The 21,796-nt window shown below is 34.8% G+C and overlaps 3 protein-coding genes across 4 annotated transcripts; all 3 read left to right on the top strand.

Annotated features, from left to right (window-relative positions):
* The first annotated feature begins 959 nt into the window (after positions 1–959).
* LOC125824051 (SNF1-related protein kinase regulatory subunit gamma-1) lies at positions 960–5,606 on the top strand. The gene is made up of 6 exons (XM_049503402.1): positions 960–1,249; positions 2,378–2,550; positions 2,933–3,130; positions 3,234–3,509; positions 4,497–4,660; positions 5,087–5,606. The coding sequence occupies exons 1-6, from the start codon at positions 1,078–1,080 to the stop codon at positions 5,382–5,384; spliced, it is 1,281 nt and encodes a 426-aa protein (XP_049359359.1). The 5' UTR covers positions 960–1,077; the 3' UTR covers positions 5,385–5,606.
* Positions 5,607–8,599: 2,993 nt separating this feature from the next.
* Positions 8,600–10,832, top strand: LOC125824000 (exocyst complex component EXO70B1). Its single transcript, XM_049503357.1, has one exon. The coding sequence runs from the start codon at positions 8,632–8,634 to the stop codon at positions 10,633–10,635; it is 2,004 nt and encodes a 667-aa protein (XP_049359314.1). The 5' UTR covers positions 8,600–8,631; the 3' UTR covers positions 10,636–10,832.
* A 5,981-nt stretch (positions 10,833–16,813) lies between these two features.
* LOC125824093 (UPF0235 protein At5g63440) lies at positions 16,814–21,656 on the top strand. 2 transcript variants are annotated; one of them, XM_049503447.1, is made up of 7 exons: positions 16,814–16,983; positions 17,754–17,868; positions 18,449–18,602; positions 18,912–19,008; positions 19,959–20,047; positions 20,416–20,484; positions 21,440–21,656. In XM_049503447.1, exons 1-7 carry the CDS (start codon positions 16,869–16,871, stop codon positions 21,497–21,499), a joined length of 699 nt encoding a protein of 232 aa, XP_049359404.1. In that variant the 5' UTR covers positions 16,814–16,868; the 3' UTR covers positions 21,500–21,656. The 2 variants fall into 2 exon arrangements, with proteins under 2 accessions (XP_049359404.1, XP_049359405.1); XM_049503448.1 differs by having other exon boundaries at positions 16,881–16,983; positions 17,724–17,868.
* Positions 21,657–21,796: the final 140 nt, after the last annotated feature.

Genomic DNA, 21,796 nt, shown 5'->3' on the forward strand with positions numbered 1-21,796 from the left:
TTTCAATTTATATGACTTATTTTTCTTTTTAAAAGAACAATTAATAATTATTTCCTCAATTTCAGTTTATATGACTTACTTTCCTTTTTAGTCTGTTTTAAACAAAATAATAAGTAACCGTTTAACTTTAAAAACTCATTTTTACCCTCAATGAAGTAATTTATAGTGACAAATATCTATCACTTATTTTAAACTATAAATTTTAAAAATTTATATATGTGAGGTGTCATAATTGATGATGAAAGGCGGCATTGTCCACGTAACGCAGCAGCCCCCTGATTTGTTTGTTTAAGAAGTGGCCCTTCTGCAAAACCGGATAAGTGTTAGGTTTTCCATATTTTAATGAATTCTGAAACAAACAAATAATGGATAAGAATAGAAGCTCCACCCCAATCATCCACTTTCATCGCGCTACTTCTCATCTATATCTTCCTATAATATAATATAATAAAATAATCTATTTCATTTTTCTCACTAAAATATAATTAATATTTTAATTTTGCAAATAAATAAACTACCAAATGAGTATTGAGACATAGATTTTACCTTTTTAATATGATGCCTTTTCTTTTACGGTCTAAAAATGATGTGTATTAGTTTACTTTAAAATATTAAGCATGTCTTATTTTATATAATACTAAACACTTTCTTATAATTACAACGATGTTTCAACATTTTCTAGTGCAAACGTCTTTCAATTATTTTAAACTTTATCCTTAAAGACTTTTTAAGTTGATTTCTTAAAATAATTAAGAAGCTTATTAAACGATATATAAAGAAAAATTACATCTCTCTTTTTGAACTTGAAATAATTTATTTATTTTAAATTATAAAACAAAATCTCAATAATTTACGAGAAAGTACAGGTGGACAAATGGCTTAGGATTACCATATCATAGTCTACGTGGATCTTTTTAAAAAATAAATAAATTAATTAGTGAAATTGTTATTGGTAGTACTAATACCGGAATAATTGACAAATATTTTAGTGTAATAATTGGATCACTTTCTTAAAAAAAGCAACAAATTGTTGATTTATTTGTCAATCACTCTGTAATAACGAGAGAGAGAAAAAAAATGGTGATGGAAGAAGGATGTCAAACACCAAGAAGCCCAGAAGCAAAAGTTGGTATGCAAGTGGAAGATCTATGGGATATACAAGAACCACAGCTTAGTCCTACTGAAAAGCTAAACGCTTGTTTTGAAAACATTCCTGTTTCTGATTTTCCTCCTGCTCCTTCTAATCAAGGTTAGAAACACATCAATTATGTTTAATTTGAGGTTATAATTTTGATTTGTAGCTTGTGGGTGTGATTAATAACACATAAAGATATGATCTTTATGTTTTTTTTTTTGGTATTCTGTATAAGAGATTCTTGATTTGGTGTGTTTTCAGGCAGAAAAAAAGATTTTCTTGATCACTTAAAGAAAGGGTGTGATTTGTAATACTCAAAGAAATGATCTTTACGTTGTTTTTGTGGGTGATGTGGTGGATTTAATGTTTTAATTAGTCTTAGTTGTAGGAACTTATGCGATTTGTGTCTTGTTTAGCTTATAATCAGCTTTAATTAAAAGAAGAGAATTGTTGTATGTTTTACTAATTGAATCATCAGAATGATGGTAGCCAGAGATCTCTGATCAGAATAAAGAATCGTGATTCGTTTTGTTGCTTTTTATGTCCCCACGTGCGCTCTGCGTGCGCGGGGTGGTGGGGTTGGTGGACAAAGTTACTCGGGACCACCTTGTGCTGGTGGGAGATAATATGTGCCTTGAAGAAATAGTCTGCAAGCTGGCCTGAATACCATGGTTGGGTTATCCAAGAAAAAAGTTGTAAGGAGGTTTAGTAGATCATTTTGGTTGGTTAAGCATTGTTTATTTGAGTAGAAACTACAACATACCTGGTGTAACCTCTCACAAGTGGGGTGTACACCCTCAACCTTGAGGGGTAGAGAGGTTGTTTCTGATAGACCCTCAACTCAAGACAAAGCATATCAAAGCCAAACAAAAAAAGAAATAACCGAAGTGAAGGGATCATGGCAAATTACTATAGAAAACATGATAACACTTTGGAAAAGGGAACAATAACTACACCAATAAAGTGCGATAATTGAAGTACAAGCGACAATAGATAGTAACAGAAATCTATTTGAGTAGAAATTAAATTTTAAAAACTAGAGAAATTTTCTACACTGAAATTCTTTGTAAGCAGCCTAAGTTGGTAACCTTATCAACTCATGGTGTTTCATTTGGGTGCTTTATTATCTTCCAGTGAAAGTTGATTTCGTGGTCATTCTTTTTGTAGAGTGTTTATGGTTTATTGCTCTTCTGGTACTACCATTGTCCGATTGATGTCAATGATTGTTATTCTTCTCTGCAGTTATTGAGATAAATTCTGATGCAACTTTGGCCGAAGCTGTTAAGTTACTATCACAGCACAAAATATTAAGCGCACCTGTTGTAGATGTTGATGCCCCTGAAGATGCTACTTGGATTGATAGATATATTGGCATAGTGGAATTTGCTGGCATTGTGGTATGGATCCTCCATCAGGTATGGGGCAAGTTGGTTGGTGTTTTCTCAATTATCCGACAATCTCATGTGTTTTATCTCATTCACAACTATGAAATTGATGAACATGTGTTGCCTTTAAAAGTTGAGAAAAGGTTAAAACAAGTTTTCAAATGGAGGAAGGTCTAGTAAATTGTTGCAAAGACAGGTTGATTTCTTAGATGGTCTCAACTAATAGTTATTATATCAGTAAGTCGCATTTCTTCTTATTCCAATTTTCTTCAAAGAAAGTGACTTTCTGAGATAATAACTATTAGTTGAGTGTCCATCAGAGAAATCAACTCCTACAAAGACGGTGGTATTCTTATTTTAAATGTTTTTCCTATGAAAATGCTCAAAATAATTTTTGTGACATACTTTACAGTCAGAAAAGATGGAGGGCACCTCTGCTTTTGATTCGGTAATGAATGCAGCAGATGATACACTCAGCCCTGCTTTGGCTGCAGCTGTTAACGGAGTCTCTTCTCCAAGATTCAGAAGTTTGCATCCTGAATCTCCAACAGCGACTTCTGGTAAATTTTTTGAGACGTTAACTTCGTCAGATCTCTACAAGAACACAAAGGTTATTCTCTATACTAAACTTGTGGTTTTTCCATAAACATCTACTGATTTTCCTTTTAGAAGGCTATTTGGGCAATTGTGCTGACTAATATGTGATTACTTAGGTTCGGGACATTTCAGGTTCATTCCGCTGGGCTCCATTTCTGGCTTTGCAGAAATCAAATTCCTTTCTGACAATGCTTCTCTTGTTATCTAAATACAAGATGAAGAGTATTCCCGTGGTTGATTTAGGGGAATATAAGATTGATAACATCATAACTCAACCTGCTGTTATACACATGCTAGAAGAATGTGCTGGTCTCCATTGGTTCGAGAGCTGGGGTTCAAAGAAATTATATGAACTTGGTCTTCCTTTAATGAAGCCAAGTAGCATCATTCAGGTATGAGCTCTAGAGTTTTTATGCTTCTGCTACTGAGCATGTGCTTGCTTTGTTCTTTGCAGATAATGGAGTAACTTTTCCACAATCTATGAACATATACTATTTTGTTGACTTATTTTTTATCGGGTTCATCAGATTGCAAATTTTGCTGAAAGATCTTCAATTTTGAAATTCCTTGGTTTCTATTTCTTCATGTGTTTGGTTACACGAAATGCTTGAAGTTAGTATGCCAAAAAAATTTAGAGTGCTTAGTTCTGGTACATATTTGCTGCAAATGGTTACCTGATGGATGGACTGATTTAGATGTTTTCTTTGTGCTTTTACAAGTTCTCTCCATTTTTGTTTCATTTCATTCTCTTCTTTTCTGTGCCCCCTAATTTGGCTGCTGCACCACTGATGATCCACTAACAATCACGTGGTGAGTAGCTGATTCTGCTTTGGGTAAATATTTGCTTTTTGTACACTGTGATTTATGATCCAGCATATCAGCTTGACAGGAGTAAAAATTGCTTAAATCTGCCAGGAGTAAAATCTCTATTTCCTTGATAGCATTTTCCCATATAAACAAATATGTTTCATTCCTGTGACCTTCATTTGCCATATAGTCTGCCCACTGGGTTGGTTCTCTTCAAATGTAGATAGTGTTCGCCTTGTTGACTTCGAGTAGGCATCTGCAGTCTTTAATAATAGCCCGTAGAGGATGAAACTCTATGTTGTCTTGTTGGACATGCTTGACTGCAAGCAAATAGTTTAAAATCTCATTGTTTTTGCTAATTGTAGCCCTCTCGTTTTATCACAATTAGTATTTTTTGGCTGATAGCCTTAGCACCTAACCAGCCACTTGCACAAGATTCTATGTTTTGATGCTTATTATTGTTGCTTTCTTTTAATTCAAAAACTCATCAACTCTGCAGCCAAGTTTTTCTTTTAACACATCTGTGTTGTGCATTTTATAACCTCGTAACTCTATTTTTGTTCTGCTTTCAGGTGGATGAGGATGAACCAGTGCTGCAGGCATTCAAGTTGATGAGACAGAATGGTGTTGGAGGAGTCCCCGTGGTCGAAAGTGGTGGCAGGAAAGCTATTGGTAATATAAGCATCAGAGATATTCAGTTCCTGCTGATTGCTCCCGAAATTTACAAAGACTACAGGTTGCTTCGACCTTTATAGTTTTACATGTTTCACAACAACTTAATAAAACACACATAGCTAATAATATAATTTCATGTCTGTCATGTGAAAAGGAAGCAGTACTACGTACTTCTCTAGACATAGTGTAATCGCTAAATCTAAATATGTTTTAAATTGCATATATTCATCTTAAGCCTACAATCTGTTTTAAGTCCTCCGTTTTGTCTTTGTTCGTTCTTTTTATTGAATCTGAACCAATCATGTGAAATTGATTTCCTTATAATTCACATTTCACGCTGAAGCACATCTCGTGTCATGACATTCATTGGATCACACATCTTGTGAACGATCAAACAATTGTATCATTTCATTTCAGTCATAAACTACAAGTACCATGAGTTAAGAAAATCATCCTCATTCCCTAACTGGTTGTCATCACTCTGCAGATCTATAACAGCAAAGAACTTCCTGACATCTGTTAGAAAGTATCAGGGGGAGCACGAAAAGAACTCCCCGTTCTTAAGCCACATGGTTACTTGCAGAAGAGGTAACAGCCTTAAAGACGTCATCATGAAGCTCGATTCGAAGAAGATCCACAGGATCTACGTTGTCGATGACATGGGAAATCTCGAGGGGGTAATCACACTCAGAGACATAATCTCAAAGCTAGTACACGAACCGCGTGGTTACTTTGGTGATTTCTTTGATGGTGTTTTGCCATTGCCAGCAAATAGCAGGGTTTAAGTCCTAAGTCCTAACTTTAAGAACTTTATGTTGATCCTTTACTTCCCTAATGAACTTAATAAGTTTAACATGTGTGAAGTTTTGTTTAAATTTTAGGTTGTTTTCTTGCAGGATGAGTTTCTTGTAATTTTGGGTTGTTTTTTACAAGTAGATTCCTCTCGTGTACACAAGACACTTCTTGGTACTCTTGAAATTGAAAGAAATGCAAAGGCTTTTTTTCTACTGTTGTCTGTTTTTTAATGTTTCTATGTTTGGTTTGCTGACATAATGGATTTCAAAAGATATGTGTTTAGAAGAGTAAAGTGATTCTGATTTAATAGGTCCTTAGACTATGAATAAATTGGCAAATTCTGCTTTATACTAAACTTCGTACACTAACTATTAGGATTCTATGATTTTTTGTTATGCACTATAGTAGTGATGATTGTAAATATTGACTAGTGATGATAATTATAAAGAATGACTAGTGATGATAATTATAAAGAATGACTAGTGAATGGTGATAATTGATTGATGGTGGTGATGGTTATAGGTTTATAATTGAGGATGATGACGGTAAATGATGGTGATAATTGATTGTGGTGGTTGATCACGATAGTGACTGTTGTTGAGGACGATAGTAATGTGCACTAGGTGGTAATAGTTGATAATGGTAGATGATGGTGTTCTATATTGGTGGTTGTATTAGTGACAAAAGTGGATGGAGCAGCGGTGAGATATATTTTTAGTGAAATCTTGAATGAATAACTTCTTAATAATATTATAATATTTTGTTTAGTCTTAATCATTCAAATTTACTAATATCACGAAATAAAAATAAATGCATTTAACGATTAAAGCTTAAATTACTACTGTAATATATATATTTATTAATTATTAAGTGCAAATAAATATGATCTTAGATATCTTTACACAATTAATTTAAAAAATCCATTTAAATTGAACATTAAGACACAATTAATTAATAACTTTAATACTATTCACACAATTAATAACTTCTATAATTTCTCATACCAATCCTAATAATATATATTTTTTAAAGAAGTATAGGACTGCCAAAAATCATTTGACCTCACAAATGGATATGTACTCGGTTTGGTGGACGAAAATAATTCAGATCATTAAATAAGTACAACTAGATTATGACATACTAATTAATCTTATATTTTAATTACTTTTATTGGTATTGGACAAATGGGAATCTTAATTATAGAATAAAATTTCACATATGCCAATCAACCACTAATTGTGATCCACTAGATTGATCTCATTATAAACTAACCAAATTGTGCAGAATTAAAACTAAAATTGAGTTAAAAATAAGTTTGATAAATGTTTAAGTCAATTAAAATAGGCTCTTAAGTTTAGACCATACCTATGAGGGATAGTTTTGATAAATCATAAATTTCTATTTTAAATCAAATTAGGTATTATTTTATCGAACCTTTCAAATATGATAAATTAATCTCAAAATTCTAAAATGCGAATTAAATGATTCTAAAAAAAAAATAGTAAGATAATCATAACTATTTTTGATTGAAGAGACTTAAGTATACTTAAAAAATATGATTTGACTGCTTAAACTATATTTCCTCGATTAGAAAGTCATATAAGAGGCTTCGTAATTGACTTCTCAACTATAAATTCCAATTGATTGAATAGAACAACCAAGACGAAAAGATTGAATATGACCCTTCAAATATCTCTTATAAATATATTTTACTTACCAATCTTTTTATTATTTTCGATGAAATTTTTTTATATATTTAGTATATTTTCTTCGTTTCAGATTAATTGTTCATATTATTATAAATAATTGTCCTAAATTACTTATTAATTCATAAATCAAGATATAATAAACTATATTTTTTCTATTTTACCTTTAAAATTAATCCATTTTAAAAGTCACGTAAGTTTGTAAAGGGTCAATAAATAAATAAATTAGAAAAGGTAAATTAGTAAAACTATTCTTCTTATTTATAATAAGTTGGAATATTATAAAGAAAAATGTGGAGACTTGGAGGATCATGAGTGGGGGAGCGGGGGTCATAGTTCATACAAAGGAGATAATCAACTACCAACATGAAATGTGATTTATAAAACTTATTTTTCGTACTCCCACAAGTAAAGTCATTTTACATATTAAAAAAATTATAAAAAATTTAATCAATCAAAAATTAAATAGACAGTTAAGCTTTATCTCGCTTCCTAACATGATAGACTCAGATAATTTGGTGCACTATATCTTTATACTAGTCATAGTAGGCCATTTTCTTATTGTTGTCTATCTTATTGATCAATGTTACTCGTTGTTCTCCGTGCTTCGATCACGTAGAAGCACACATTATTTGATCCTTTTTTTTTTTTTTTTTTTAAAACACTATGCCATGCTTCTCCTATTATTTGCTATAATTTGATGTGCGCTACTTAAATAAGGGTTAAGTAAGGGTCTGTCGAAAATAATTTCTTTATTTTCACGAAATAAACATAAAATCTGCATACACTCTACTCTCTTCAAATTTTATTTATGAAACTACACTAAACATATTGTTGTTGTAAACATTGAAAAATTAGATCTATGTCAAATCCACCCTAAATTTTTAGTACTACTCCCTCCATTCAGATTTACTCGTTAAATTTTGACTTGAAACACCTATTAAGAAAATAATAATTAGTATAGTGAGTTTATCATTTTACCCATATTATTTGATAGGATTCCAAACATATTTATTCGCTATATTTTTTATAGACATTAACTTAAGGTTGTAATAGAAAGAAAAAAATTGTACTTTCTTGATTTGTCAAAAAATGACAAGTAAAAACAAAAAATCAAATTAAGAAATATTTGACAAGTAAAAATAAACGAAGGAACGGGCATTTACATAACATGACTCATCATAATGTACAACCCATCCCTCCATTGTTGACGTAACATATACCGTATTCTGGTATTTTCTTTTTTTCTTCTTATCATCATGGAATTTGGAAGGACGAAGGCAATAGCCCAATGCGTCTAACGAAATACCCGCCCCGCCCCGCACGCACGCACGCAGCAGAAATGGAACGCAACAATCAACGTTTGAATTGATTTTCCCCAAAAATCCCCATTTCTTCCTTCTTTCCTTCCCTTCTCCCCCAAACCCTAATTCTCAAAACCCCTCTCCCCAAATCTCTCTATACAAATACTTATATATATCTTCTCAATTCAATCCTATACATACATATAGATATAGAGAGAGAAGGGTTCATGGCGGCGACTATTGAAGGACAAGATAGGGTTCTTGCAGCAGCTCAACAGATCGTCAAGAGTCTCAATACCTCTACAAATGTTGATACTGAAGATATGCTTATGATTTTATCTAATTTTGATAATCGTTTATCTAAGCTCTCTAATATGATGACCACCACCAATTCATCTTCATCAACTCCTACATCCGCCAGATCAGCTGCTGCTGCTGCTGCCGTTGCCGAAACCGATCATTCCTCTACTGATATTGTGTTTGAAGAGGCTGCGAAGCTTGTGCTTGAATGGGACTCTCCTCCTAACGCCGATCCTGATTCCACCTCTGAATATCTCAACGCTGTTGACGAGATTATTAAGAAGACCGAGGATCTGAATGTTCTGTCGTCCGATATGGACCGAGCTGAGGCTGCTCTTCAGCATGCTATGGCTCATTTGGAGGAGGAGTTTCGTCATGTTCTCATTGGAAATACTGTTCCTTTCGATGCTGGCCGTCTCCATGAGTCCTCTTTCATTCGCCGTTATTCTATCTCTTCATCTGCTGTTGCAATTCCTGATTTTGAAACAGGTACTTTGTCCGAGGATCAGGAGGATGTTAGCAGTGCAAGGTACAATCACGTCAAAGGGAAGAGCCTTGGAACGGATGATTTCTCCCTTGATTTGGTATATAATGATGCTATAATTGATCTGAGAGAGATTGCTAACCGTATGATTAAATCTGGATATGAAAAGGAATGTTGCCAGGTGTACTCTAGTGTTCGCAGAGAGGTGCTTGACGAGTGTTTAGCAATTCTTGGCATTGAGAAACTGAGCATTGAGGAGGTCCATAGGATTGATTGGCAGTCGCTGGATGAGAAAATGAAAAAATGGATTTATGCTGTAAAAGTTCTGGTGAGAATTCTTCTATCTGCTGAAAAGAGCTTATGTGACCAGGTTTTTGGAGACTCGGAGTTGATTAAAGAAGTGTGCTTTATGGAAACTGCAAAGGGCTGTGTAATGCAGCTCTTGAATTTTGGAGAAGCTGTGGCAATAGGGCGAAGGTCGTCGGAGAAGTTATTTAGGATTCTGGATATGTATGATGCCCTGGCAGATGTTTTGTCTGACATAGAGCTGCTTTTTTGTGATGAAGATGGTGAATTGGTGTGTGGTGAGTCAAAGGGGGTGTTAGATGGCCTAGGAGAAGCAGCTATTGGGACATTTGTGGAGTTTGAAAATGCTGTTGAGCGGGAGATTTCAAAGAAACCAACACAAGGCGGTGAAATCCATCCATTGACTCGTTATGTTATGAATTATGTTAAATTGCTGGTTGATTATAGTGATACATTGAATGGACTTTTAGAGAAGTTAGAGAGTTGCATGGAACATGACTCTTCCGCAACTGATAACGGTGATAACTTGGAGTTGGAGAATGTTGCACCACTGGCGAGGCGGTTGATGTTACTGATCAAGTCTTTGGAAGGTAATCTGGAGGGGAAGTCGAGAATGTATGAAGATTGTGGAATGCCGTATATATTTTTGATGAATAATGTACATTACATCGTTCAGAAAGTGAAAGATTCGGAGCTTCAAAAACTTTTAGGTGATCAGTGGGTCAGAAAGCGGAGGGGTCAGATTCGACAACATGCTACAAGCTATCTTAGAGCTTCATGGAGCAAGGTTTTATCTTGTTTGAAGGACGAAGGACTTAGCGGAAGCTCAAGCAATGCTTCAAAGGTAGCCCTCAAGGAGAGGTTTAAGAACTTCAACGCATGTTTTGAAGAAATTTACAGAATCCAGACTGGTTGGAAGGTCCCAGATCCTCAACTGCGCGAAGAACTCAGGATTTCTATTTCTGAAAAGGTGCTTCCTGCATATCGCTCATTTCTAGGAAGATTTGGGAGTCATTTAGAGAGTGGAAGAAATGCTGGGAAGTACATAAAGTATTATCTAGAGGACTTAGAAGGTTATTTGTTGGATCTATTTGAAGGAACACCTCTTGTTTTGCACCATATGAGAAGAAAAGGCACGTAAGGTGCAGGTCTTTGGGGACAGGTATGCCTCCTTTCTAAGGACTAGCGTGTCTAGAGTATAGGCTGGGGATGTTCTGTTTCTTTGTTGATCTCAATGTGTTAAAAAGCAAATTCGATGAGACTAGCTACACTCTTATTCACTACTGTAATAACTCTGTGAGATGTATATGTATTATATGTGAGATCTGCTGATACAATTTGTCTATCCTTTGTGCTCTTTAGACCATAATTTCATCATTTGGGTAGGATACTTGGTAAGCTAATCACTATAGTTTCCCTGTCCTGCTTATGGTTTGCAATTTACTGCTGACTTGTTGTATGCTGACGATGCAAAATCTCTGTGTGTCAGGAGATGTTTTTTGTGTTCTTGTTTTGAAGGAAAATACAGAAAACAATACTCATCCCGTGCTGCTTCCCTTTTATCCCAAATGAAACAAATTCAGTGTTTGGGTATGTGTGTTTATCTGTACCTTTTGATGTGTGGTGTGTGTACTATACACATACTTTCTTATCTTTACACACTTTCTTATCAATTATTAGTGGTGTTTCGATGTATAATCCTGTTTGAAGTTGTTACTTGTGGATAGTCCCTATATTATCCAGTATTAGTATGTGACTGGGCCATGGGGATATCAAAAGGCTTTTCGCGGTAACTCAGTTTGGCACTTGATAAGACAATACTTCACTTGCTCTTGAATTTGCTGCGTAGTTATCTTTTTCTTATATTTCTCTCCTTTCTCTTACCAAATGAATCCTCTGAATGCCAACTGAGCTGATTCCCTAGGAGGTTACAAAATTCAGAATCTTTGATCATCCCTGCTAGGAGTTATTCTTTTTTTGATAACCCCTGCTAGGAGTTATTCTTTCCGTTTGGTTTATATTAGGATAAGTAACACAAGACAGTGGTAATTCGTAATTGCAAGCCCGCCAAAGTAGGCTTCGACAGATAGCAAATCAGGAATTTCTAGTAGTGACTAAAATATTTTACGTTACACAAATGTTTGTTAAACAGCTATGTACTTTTTTAATGACAACAATGGTGTCCTTTCACTGCATACCTGGTATCTCCTTCCAGCACAATTACTTGAAACTCTGCCCACCAAAGCCCAAATGAGAATAAATCACTTAATATTTTTTATCCCTTGTCTCCATTCCTTGAACATTCAAATCTTGTTTGCCTAAGTGATTGCTCTTTAACTTGCCAGGTTATTTGTTTTCTCTTGTTGCGGGGAACTTCTCATATTAACTGAATCTCCAAGTGCACGCTGACTTCACCATGTTAAGCACTAAATATGAATCGTAATTTGAAATTTCAAAATCTTCTGATTTCACATCCAACTAAGAGAGAGAGCGAGAGATCTCGCAGTAAGGACTTCCCAGTTTTTTATGTCTCTTTCCTAGCTTCTTTCTTGCCAATGAAGGAATCTCTTGTGTCATATCTCCTGGCATCATCCACTGAAATTCAGTAACATAGTCCATACTTGTTTTGCTTGTCTGCAATGAAAAAGGAGATGATTGACTGATTTTATTAGACGATTAAAACCTCTTATCAGTGAATTATTGTGTGTTTAAACAAGCTCCAAGTACTGCAGTTTGTTCAAAAGAAGCCTTTTTGGTGGTGCCCGGTGCCCGGTGCCCGTCTTCCAAATGATTTTTTCATGGCCAATTTTCCACTTCATATGTCCTCTTTCATAAGTGTTACCTGATAGCATGTTTCGATTGAGAATTTTCCCATCTTTTCTGCCAATCTATTGTATGGATTCATTCAATTTTTCCTCTGGTACTACTTTCTACAGTTTCTAAACCATAAGATTCGCACTTCTATTTTCTTGTCATCGGAGTTCCTTTGAAATCGTAGATTCCATATATTTCTAATTATTTCAGAAATGCTGCGATAGTATGTACTTTATCATCAACCAGACTGTCTAGACATGCAAAGAGCTTTCCAATGCAACATTCTCTAACGATATGTAGATCCCACATAATAATCTTCTTCCCATTGCTGATCTTTAATCTGCGTACATTCTAATCTCAATTCCGACCTTCAATCTGCCCACATTCTAATCTTCTTCCTGTGCCACCCTTCAGTCCTAATTTCATCCTGAAACTCTTCCTAGAGGTTTATAATTTGTTTTCATGCCGCCCAGCTGGAGTAATCACTGTTTATGTCTCTGTTCTACAAGTCATCTTTATCATAATTATATCCTTGGTGTTCCCTTTAAGTTCCACATTTATTGTGAAGCTGCATGTTCTACACCCTAGTGGCCAATAAAGTTATAGCCAGATTTTACAGAGTGCTCTCCATCTTTCTGATACCTCCATGGCTCCATTTCATTGAATCTGGCCCCTCAGCATAATCTTAACCGAATTTGATCTTTTTTTTGAAGTTCAGTCATATTGTTAATTTCCCAATTTTCACAATTCCTTCTGAAGGATAATACACCCAGCCACTTTGTAATCAATCACTGAGGCATCAAATGATTTCAATTCCTTCTGAAGGATAATACACCAAGCCATTTTGTTATCAATCACTGAGGCATCAAATGATTTTTTCTTTCTTTTTCATTGTTTTCTTCACCATGCTGTCATCTCTTTTTACTGTTTATCACTGTAGTCCATCTTACCTTTTTGTTGCTTCCTTCCCGGAAAGAAATCATTCTGGAGTTTATTGATCCTCCACTTCTGATGAAATGGAAAATAATGACATTAGATAGTGTGGATTGCCATCCATGACCGTGTTCGTAATGTCAATCTACCTCCAAAGGGAGGGTTTTGATGAAGCAGTAGATTTCTTTGATGGCATAAAAAAGTGCTGAAGTTATGAAAGAAAGATTAAGTGATCTTTGACACTTCCTACAGTTTGACATATAATAATATCTTTTCCTTTCCTTTGATGAGTAACAGGTAGGATTTTGCTTTAGTGTGACTACTGTTGGGACTTGGTCAACTTCGAATTCGAAGTTCTAGTTTGTATTTGATCTTCGCTTTTATGGTAATGGTGGTAGAGTGGGCTAGCTGTAAGCATTTCTTAGCTTCCACTGCAATTACCAATTTTCTTTTTTTTTCTCCTGAAACTGCTATCAGAATCAAATTGCACCGATGATCTAATAACTTACACGATAGACCATTCACCAATCTATAGTAGAAGAATTATATATCTTGCATCCACTTCTTTTTTTTTCCAACCTGAACTTTGCATAGAGCCATAGACATTAGTGCAATCACATTCTCTGAAAGTTTCAACTGTTGTAGATGTATTTCATGCTGCAAGTAAATAATATTTGAAGTGATAAAAAATATTGTCATGTGATGCAATTATGTGCTTGTTATGAGAGGGGTAATCTTTTCATTCCTTTCCATTTTTTATTCATGGTTTGTATCTGCGTGGAAATACTTCTGAAGAGATTAAGGGAGGGTGTCATGTATCTTTGATGGAGTTATTTTCTTGTTCCAGTTCCAGGGTAGGTCTTTATTCTGAAGCAAATAGGAATGTATAGATCTTCTGCATTAGGCATGGTGTCTACTGGATTTCTTTTGAGTCGATTTTTGCCTTTTGTTACTCGACTAGAAATGAGGTTCATCACAAGAGGCACAATTGCTGGTTCATGATTGGTAATGGCAGTTAATTTTTGTGCTTCATTTCTGATTATTGAGGAAGGAGATGAGGTAGGTGGGGGGCACTGAAATAACTTGGTTCCAAATGCAATAATCTTCTAGTAATATTGATGTGCGGATTCTAGCTACCTTTTTGATTGAGTTGTCAATAATCACTGGTTGTAGGGAAGAAAGTATCTTGGGAAAGCTCTAGTGTATCTTTGCTGCTTTTAAAAAAGGTTTAGTGCATCTTGCTTCTTTTCATTTGTGATTACTTGATGTCTAAAGCTCTATATTAGGGAGTTGCTCCTCGTTTCGTTCCTTACATGATCCTGTTTCATCTTAATTGTTATTTGAACATAAAAGTTGTCTTGGTTCAAAGCGGAGATAACAGTTCTCTTCAAAGACACTAGCTTCCTTTGGGATAATTGTTTTTTTTAGTCATATTTGTCATTGTTCATTCAATTTGTATTACTACACCGGATACTTTCTTTTTTGAGCCAAGGACCTACCACTCGTACGATTACACTGGGTATGTTGTTGGATTAAGGTAACAATGTGACCACACCAAATCGGCTGTTACACAAAATAAGACTCTTTATTGTTACTTAACGATGAATTTATTTGAATATCATACAATATTATATTTAAAACTTACAGTTAACAACCACCCAAACAAGGCACTAGCCTTACTTGAAGTGGTAGTGAATGAATACACATTAAATCGACAGTTCTGATAGGAAATATCATTTTTAAAATTTGGAAGTTATAAAAGGAATCTGATGATGTTACTAATTGAGTAGTGTCAGTCATTTTAAAACATCTCAAAATCATTTGATGTTACTATGTATATTGTAAATAATGTTCTCACATTTACATCAAATTGCAGAATTTCAATACTCAAAATCAAATGAAAATGTATTGTGAAATTAATGTATCTAGGACTAAAAGCATGAAAACAAAGGGAAAACAATAGCAAATATTGAATCTAATTTTAGAAACTACTAGAAAATTGAACGGTAGTTCATACAAGGAATTAATATCTAAAGGTGGAGGATTTGTGGCTTAGGTCGCAGGTTCAAGCCCTACACCATACAAAGCGAAGCCTGATATTTTAGTGGGACGGGCTCATTATCCATCGAGTTTAGAAGGTTGAAAGTGATCCAAAGGGCAGGTCACATACAGATTTCTCGGTTATAAAAAATAATAATATATATATATATATATATATATATATATATATATATATATATATATATATATATAAAGGTGTGAAAGGTAGAATAATATACAATATTAACTATTAAGCATTCAAATTTTTCCTTCTCTCTCCTTAATTTTAGATTTCACTGTTCATAATATAGTATTAGGCGTTCAAATTTTCGTAACATCATTTTTTTTTCTCACATTATGTCCCGCATAAAGTATGAGAAGGAAATGACAATGAAAAGTTATACTAGTAATCCATTATTTTTTTAGGAACCGAAACATTGCGTTAATAATTTAGAATTTCACACCTATATTACTTTCTTATAAAGAGAGGCAAATGCGTAAGATATTTGTTCATATTATTGTATATGACATGAAACTAAATGCCAATCAAATAATCTATTACTTTCTTTGTTTTATATTATTTGATTCATATTAACTTGACACAATTTTTAAATTTTCTTATTAAAAAAACTTTGTTAATTTATATGTAAAAAAAAATAAGTTGACTAATTAAGTTTTACGTAGCATAGAAGAAAAATAATAAAACTCCCTTAATTTATTAAAATGAACAAATAAAATAAAAAATCGGAGAACATCCTTATTTCGAAAAGGGAAAAGGCTCAAATATGCCATTGAACTTTCAGAAAAGGCTCATTTATGTCATTCGTTAAAAGTTTGACTCATCTATGCCATTACCGTTTAAGAAAAGGCTCATTCATGCCATTATTTTTTAACAGTGGTTTTGCAAAACCATTTTTTACACGTGGCCAATTATAATTCGGCCACGTCATTAATTTTTTTTATAAAAAAAATTGAAATTCTGAACAAAAATTGAATTATAATTCGGTCACGTCATTATTATTTTTTTAATTCAATTTTTGCAAAACCATTTTTTACACGTGGCCAATTATAATTCGGCCACGTCATTAATTTTTTTTTATAAAAAAAATCGAAATTCTGAACAAAAAATGAATTAAAAAAAATAAAATGACGTGGCCGAATTATAATTCAATTTTTATTCAGAATTTTGATTTTTTTTTATAAAAATAATAATGATGTGGCCGAATTATAATTGGCCACGTGTAAAAAATGGTTTTGCAAAACCACTGTTAAAAAATAATGGCATGAATGAGCCTTTTCTTAAACGGTAATGACATAGATGAGCCAAACTTTTAACGAATGACATAAATGAGCCTTTTCTGAAAATTCGATGGCATATTTGAGCCTTTTCCCTTTCGAAAAATAATGGTGTACCATTTGAGTTTTTACCGTGAATTAGGAGGCAAACTGTCCAAATAGGAAAAAGACAAGGGCAAAAGTAGAATTTATTTGGAATACCCAAGGACCTGAAAGAAAACGAAAAAGAGAAAAAAAGAATAAAATCTTCATCTTCTCCGGCGGTGTACTTGCGAGAGGCTTAGAGGAAAGATGCCGAAGAGGACAACGCACACATACTCTAGCGAGGACGCAGTTCCCGACGGTCCCAACTCCGATCTCTTCGTCTATTACTGCAAGCACTGCAGTTCTCATGTCCTCATCTCCGGTTCGTACTCTCACCTTTTTCTCTCTATTCTATAAACAAATTTACTCGCACTGTACTTAAACGAATGAGCGTTAATTCGGATAGTTATTTGTTGAATTTTCAGTTTACAGTACTACGTAAATCACAATTTTTTATTGTTGAAAGTTTTACTTCTACAGTTGAGGTGAGATGTTGTGGTTTAGGATAATTGGAGTGAAGCAACTAGTTGAATTATGCTTAAGGCTGAAAAGTTGTAGAGTCAACTATGGTCTGGAAGTGATCTCCTAAGGAGAAGTTCTTCTGAACTATTGAGTCATTATGTTTATAGTACTAGTAATTAGTATTTGGTTCCCTTTTTGGTTATATGATGGAATATGATACATGCTACATTGAACGTTGAAAATTTCTAGTTTCCAGTATTATTCGTTTCTTCAAATTTGGACATCTAATGGTTTGTAGTCTTTTGCTTCTTCTGCGCGGATTAGATGTGATTAGGTGCTGCATAAACCTTTATTGTTATTAGCATAATGGAGGAAGATTTCCATATGATTATCCGTAGAATGAGAGAGGAGTTATTGTTATTTTACTATACTATGGCGTTTTCTCTCTCCCTTCCTTTTCTCCTTTCGGAAACAGCCTCTCTGCCCCACAAATGCAAGGGTGAGGTTTGCATACGTCCTACCTTGCTCAGACCTCACTTGTGGGGTTACACTGGGTATGTTGTTGTTGTTACTATATTATGGCGTTACTGCCAATTACAGGGCATTCTCCTTGCTGAAGTATGGTTGTAGATAATCAATTGCAGAAAATGCCAAAAAGGAAAACCGACAAAGCATATGTATTGGATAAAAAAAAGTATCTCGCAAGATTGAGTGTAGATGATGCAGGGAAAGTTCTTCTAAAGCGGTAATCTTTCTGCTCCTGTAAACTTTAGTCTATTGATGTTGCTTCCATTACAAGTATATGCAATCATCTGTAGAGGAATGTAGGAAATTACATGTCAAGATTACAAGGTGTTTTCAGTTTAAAATGGAATACCTTGCTCTGTTTGTAAGGGAAGCGCTGCTAGATGCTAAGAGTTAAAATGAAGCTGATATAATCCTTGCAGTAATGAACTTGACCTATAGTGGAATGACATCATCAAAAGTGTTTTAAATAGGTATATCTAAGTTATTACTGGAATACATATATAGAATGAACATGGAGAACATGCAGACCAAAATATAATTACCTTTGGGGAACCACAAAGATGGTGAGTAAAATACAGTCAAATGTCAGTAGGAAAAACTGAACTTAACCTGGACTTAATTACTTTCTGTCTTTCTGATGTACTTTGTCGGTTGGCCTTTTGCAGCTGCTCGTTAACGTAGAGATCTTTAGTTTATGTCTCTTGCTTCACTGGAAAAGAACTTTATTATTGATGACTGATATGAGTAACAATTTAATACGGAACATTCTTTTGAAACCTTCTGCTTTTGCTTTAAAGTGGTGAAGGGAAAATGGAGAAACAGTTTCGAATGTCCTGTAAGGGATGTGGCCTGTTTGTCTGCTATCGAGCAGAAGAAGATCTGGAGACTGCCTCTTTCATATATGTAGTTGATGGGGCACTTAGTACTATTGCGGCTGAGACAAATCCACAGGTATTATATCTTAATGGTTTTTGCTGTTATTCACTTCCTGGCTGCATTATATAGTTATGCCTACATATTTTCTGTATTTGCAGCAAGCCATAAAATTGATTGTTGTCTGCTTTCTTAAACTTCTTTTCTGCATTAGCTTGTGTAATCTTTCTGTATTCTCTGTCCCTTGCTTGTTTGTAAGATCATGTAAAATCTTATGCTTTATTCGAACACAGAACGCTCCTTATATTTCTTACTTGTCAACTTATATACATGTTCTTCCAGATACATATATATCTTCAGGAATTAATATTTTCTTGTTTTATGAAGGATGCTCCTGTACCACCATGCATATCACAGTTAGAAGGTGGCCTTGTGCAAGTGGCGATAGAAGTCGAGGACCGTGCCCAGCGGTCAGCAATTACAAGTAAATAATCCTTCAGTGATTTTTGGAAGTTAGACACTCTCATTTGCTTCACTTCCTTCGGTGCAGAGGCGTATCCAGGATTTCGAGATGATGGTTGCATTATTACAAAAAAGTTGATCTAAGATATAAATTTGACCGGTTCGACATTTAGGTTCTTATTACTAAAAAATGTTAAAATTTTAATATTATAGGTCCAATATATATATGAATTAATGAAAATGCCAAAAGTGCAACCAATAACCACTTAGAGATGTGTTATCTAATTTTAGAAAGAAAAATAAAACAAGATAAATATAAATTTAAATTTCTAACCTCACGTAGAGAGGTGCATCTAGTCATCATCGCATTATATGATACTTCGAGTGTGGGTTCACACATCTACATATCAATAAAAAAAAAGTTAAAAATAACACTACTATATATGATCTCGGGAGGGGAGCATGGGTTCACGTGAACCCGGTGACCCCCCCTTAGATACGCCTCTGCTTCAGTGTTGGGAAATAATTTGTCCACTGAACAATTCTGCAGATGATTAAGTACATTTAATAACAATTCCTACTCTTCTGCTAATTGTAAAAACTGAAAATTTAGCGGTTGTACTGTTAAATTATCTTTTTTGGCCTTGATGTTGATGTCTCGGGTGTCCAAACTCAAAACTTTCATATGGACCTGCCTCAGTGGTGGGAGGCTAGAACGGTTTTGTTGGGGGTCAACTTTATTGCAAAACAGTAATTTGATGAAAAAGAAAAATAATTGTATAATATTAACATACCTTAGCTTTCTGTTACAATTATATGCTCTCTGACTCGGAGGGAAAACTCTCTTTATATGTGACTTGGAGATTTTCTCTTTTCGTCTTAAAAATGCACGTTGATCAACTTATTTATTTAGAAGAAATGGCACTTCTAATATCTTCAGGAGAAGCTTATTTGACATTTATGTTGTTGTAGGAGTGAATGCAGATGATGTTCGGGTCACTGTAACCGCACCTGCAGCTCGTGGGGAAGCTAATAATGAACTTCTGGAATTCATGGGCCGAGTATGCTGAACATTTTTGCCTTTGCCTCTTGGAAAAACTTTCATATTTGAGTTTGGGGTGGCCCAGTGGTTTGGGCTTGGGACTTCCATGTTGGAGGTCTCAAGTTCGAAACCCCTTGCCAGCGAAAGCAAGGGGTTTGCCTTCTGGGTTGAGCTCGTCGCACCGGGCTTGCCTAGTGCGAGTTACCTCTCCTATGTGGTTTGCGAGCTATTGCATAGGAACGGGGGTTTTACCCTGTGCGCACCCAAAGGGTAGCGGCCGCGGGTTTCCCTTGTCATCAAAAAATAAAAAACTTTCATATTTGAGCACATAATTTAGATACTTCGCTGGTTGATTTGCTGAACCACTAAGATTTTCTGTTTACGCAGGTACTGGGTCTGAAATTATCTCAGATGACTCTCCAAAGAGGATGGAATAGCAAATCAAAGCTTCTTGTAGTAAGTCCAAATTGACACTTCTAACTTTAGCTGTGTGTTTTCCCCATACGCAATTCTACTGTTTTCTCTGTTAAATTTTTTGTTCAATTTCCTCTTTGGCTGGATAACCTGTAGATATTCTCTAGTGCTAATTTTGACATCAACAATACCTACCATTTAAAAAAAAGAACTCTATGTTTTCTAGTTCCTTGTGAGACACTGAGCATACGTCTTCCCTGCTATCTTTTGCATGCATATTATGGCTCTAGAGTTCAAGTTCTGAGGCTTGGTGTAATAGCAACCTGAATATCAAATTCAATAGAAGCTTCACAGAAGAATACTTGTAGGATCAAAATCCAATGATGCTAGATACCCGAGATAGTATTCATCTACATTTTGGTCTAAAAGAGGAAGTAGACACTCCACAGTTGGAAGTATGACCTTGGCTAGTAGTCATAAATAAACTCTAGTGATTATGTATCGACGCATGCGGTGCATTACCTGTTTCCAATCTGAGGAAGTGCTATCTATTCTAAGCTTTGCCAAGAACCACTTTGTCAGATTATGTTGTCTTTGAATAGTGCCTGGTAAGCTGCCTGACAAGAATCTGTAGGCACATGCAGAGGAGTATATACCTGCAGGTACCAATTGTATCAACTTGGCCTTACACGGACCAACTTTTCAATTTTGAAGGGACAAATTGAAACATCAAAGTCCATAGACATTAGTAAAAAAAATCAAGGGAAATTGCTTGGGTGGTTTGTTCTTTCCTGGCAAGGACTTGTACCAATTTCATCAGTGAAAAACTCTTCATTCACAATTTTTGCACTTTGATAACACATAAAATAAGTAATAGTTCCTTCCATTATGACACAAGATACATTTTGGCTAGAGAAGTATCCTTGTTAAAAACTGCATATTACTAATAGTTATTTCTAAGTCAACTTCTCACTGATTTTTTTTTCCGCTGCATCAGGTGGAGGATTTGACAGCTAGACAAGTATACGAAAAACTCTTGGAGGCTGCCCAACCTTGAGATGGCTCCTGGATCCTAGTAGTTTTTCGTAGTCATTTTCTCCATGTTTGTAACATTGAATTTTCAGTTTCCCAAAATTGAATTCAGTTGTCTATGCATCTGCTGTTCTGATCTTATTGGAAATTCTTGGTTCCTAGTTAGCATTACTTGCCTGCAAGGGTTCTTCTTTCCCCTACTAATTTTCAGGGGAATGCTTGTATTCATCTACAAATGTGTTCTTTGCAAATGTTTAGCTCTTGCTGATTTAACTTTTAACTACTCAGCATCAGGGGAAGCAAAGAAAACTGTATTCTGAAC

The sequence above is a fragment of the Solanum verrucosum genome, unplaced genomic scaffold (assembly GCF_900185275.1).
Source record: "Solanum verrucosum unplaced genomic scaffold, falcon-dt-bn FXZP01000088.1, whole genome shotgun sequence".
Taxonomy (NCBI): Eukaryota; Viridiplantae; Streptophyta; class Magnoliopsida; order Solanales; family Solanaceae; genus Solanum; species Solanum verrucosum.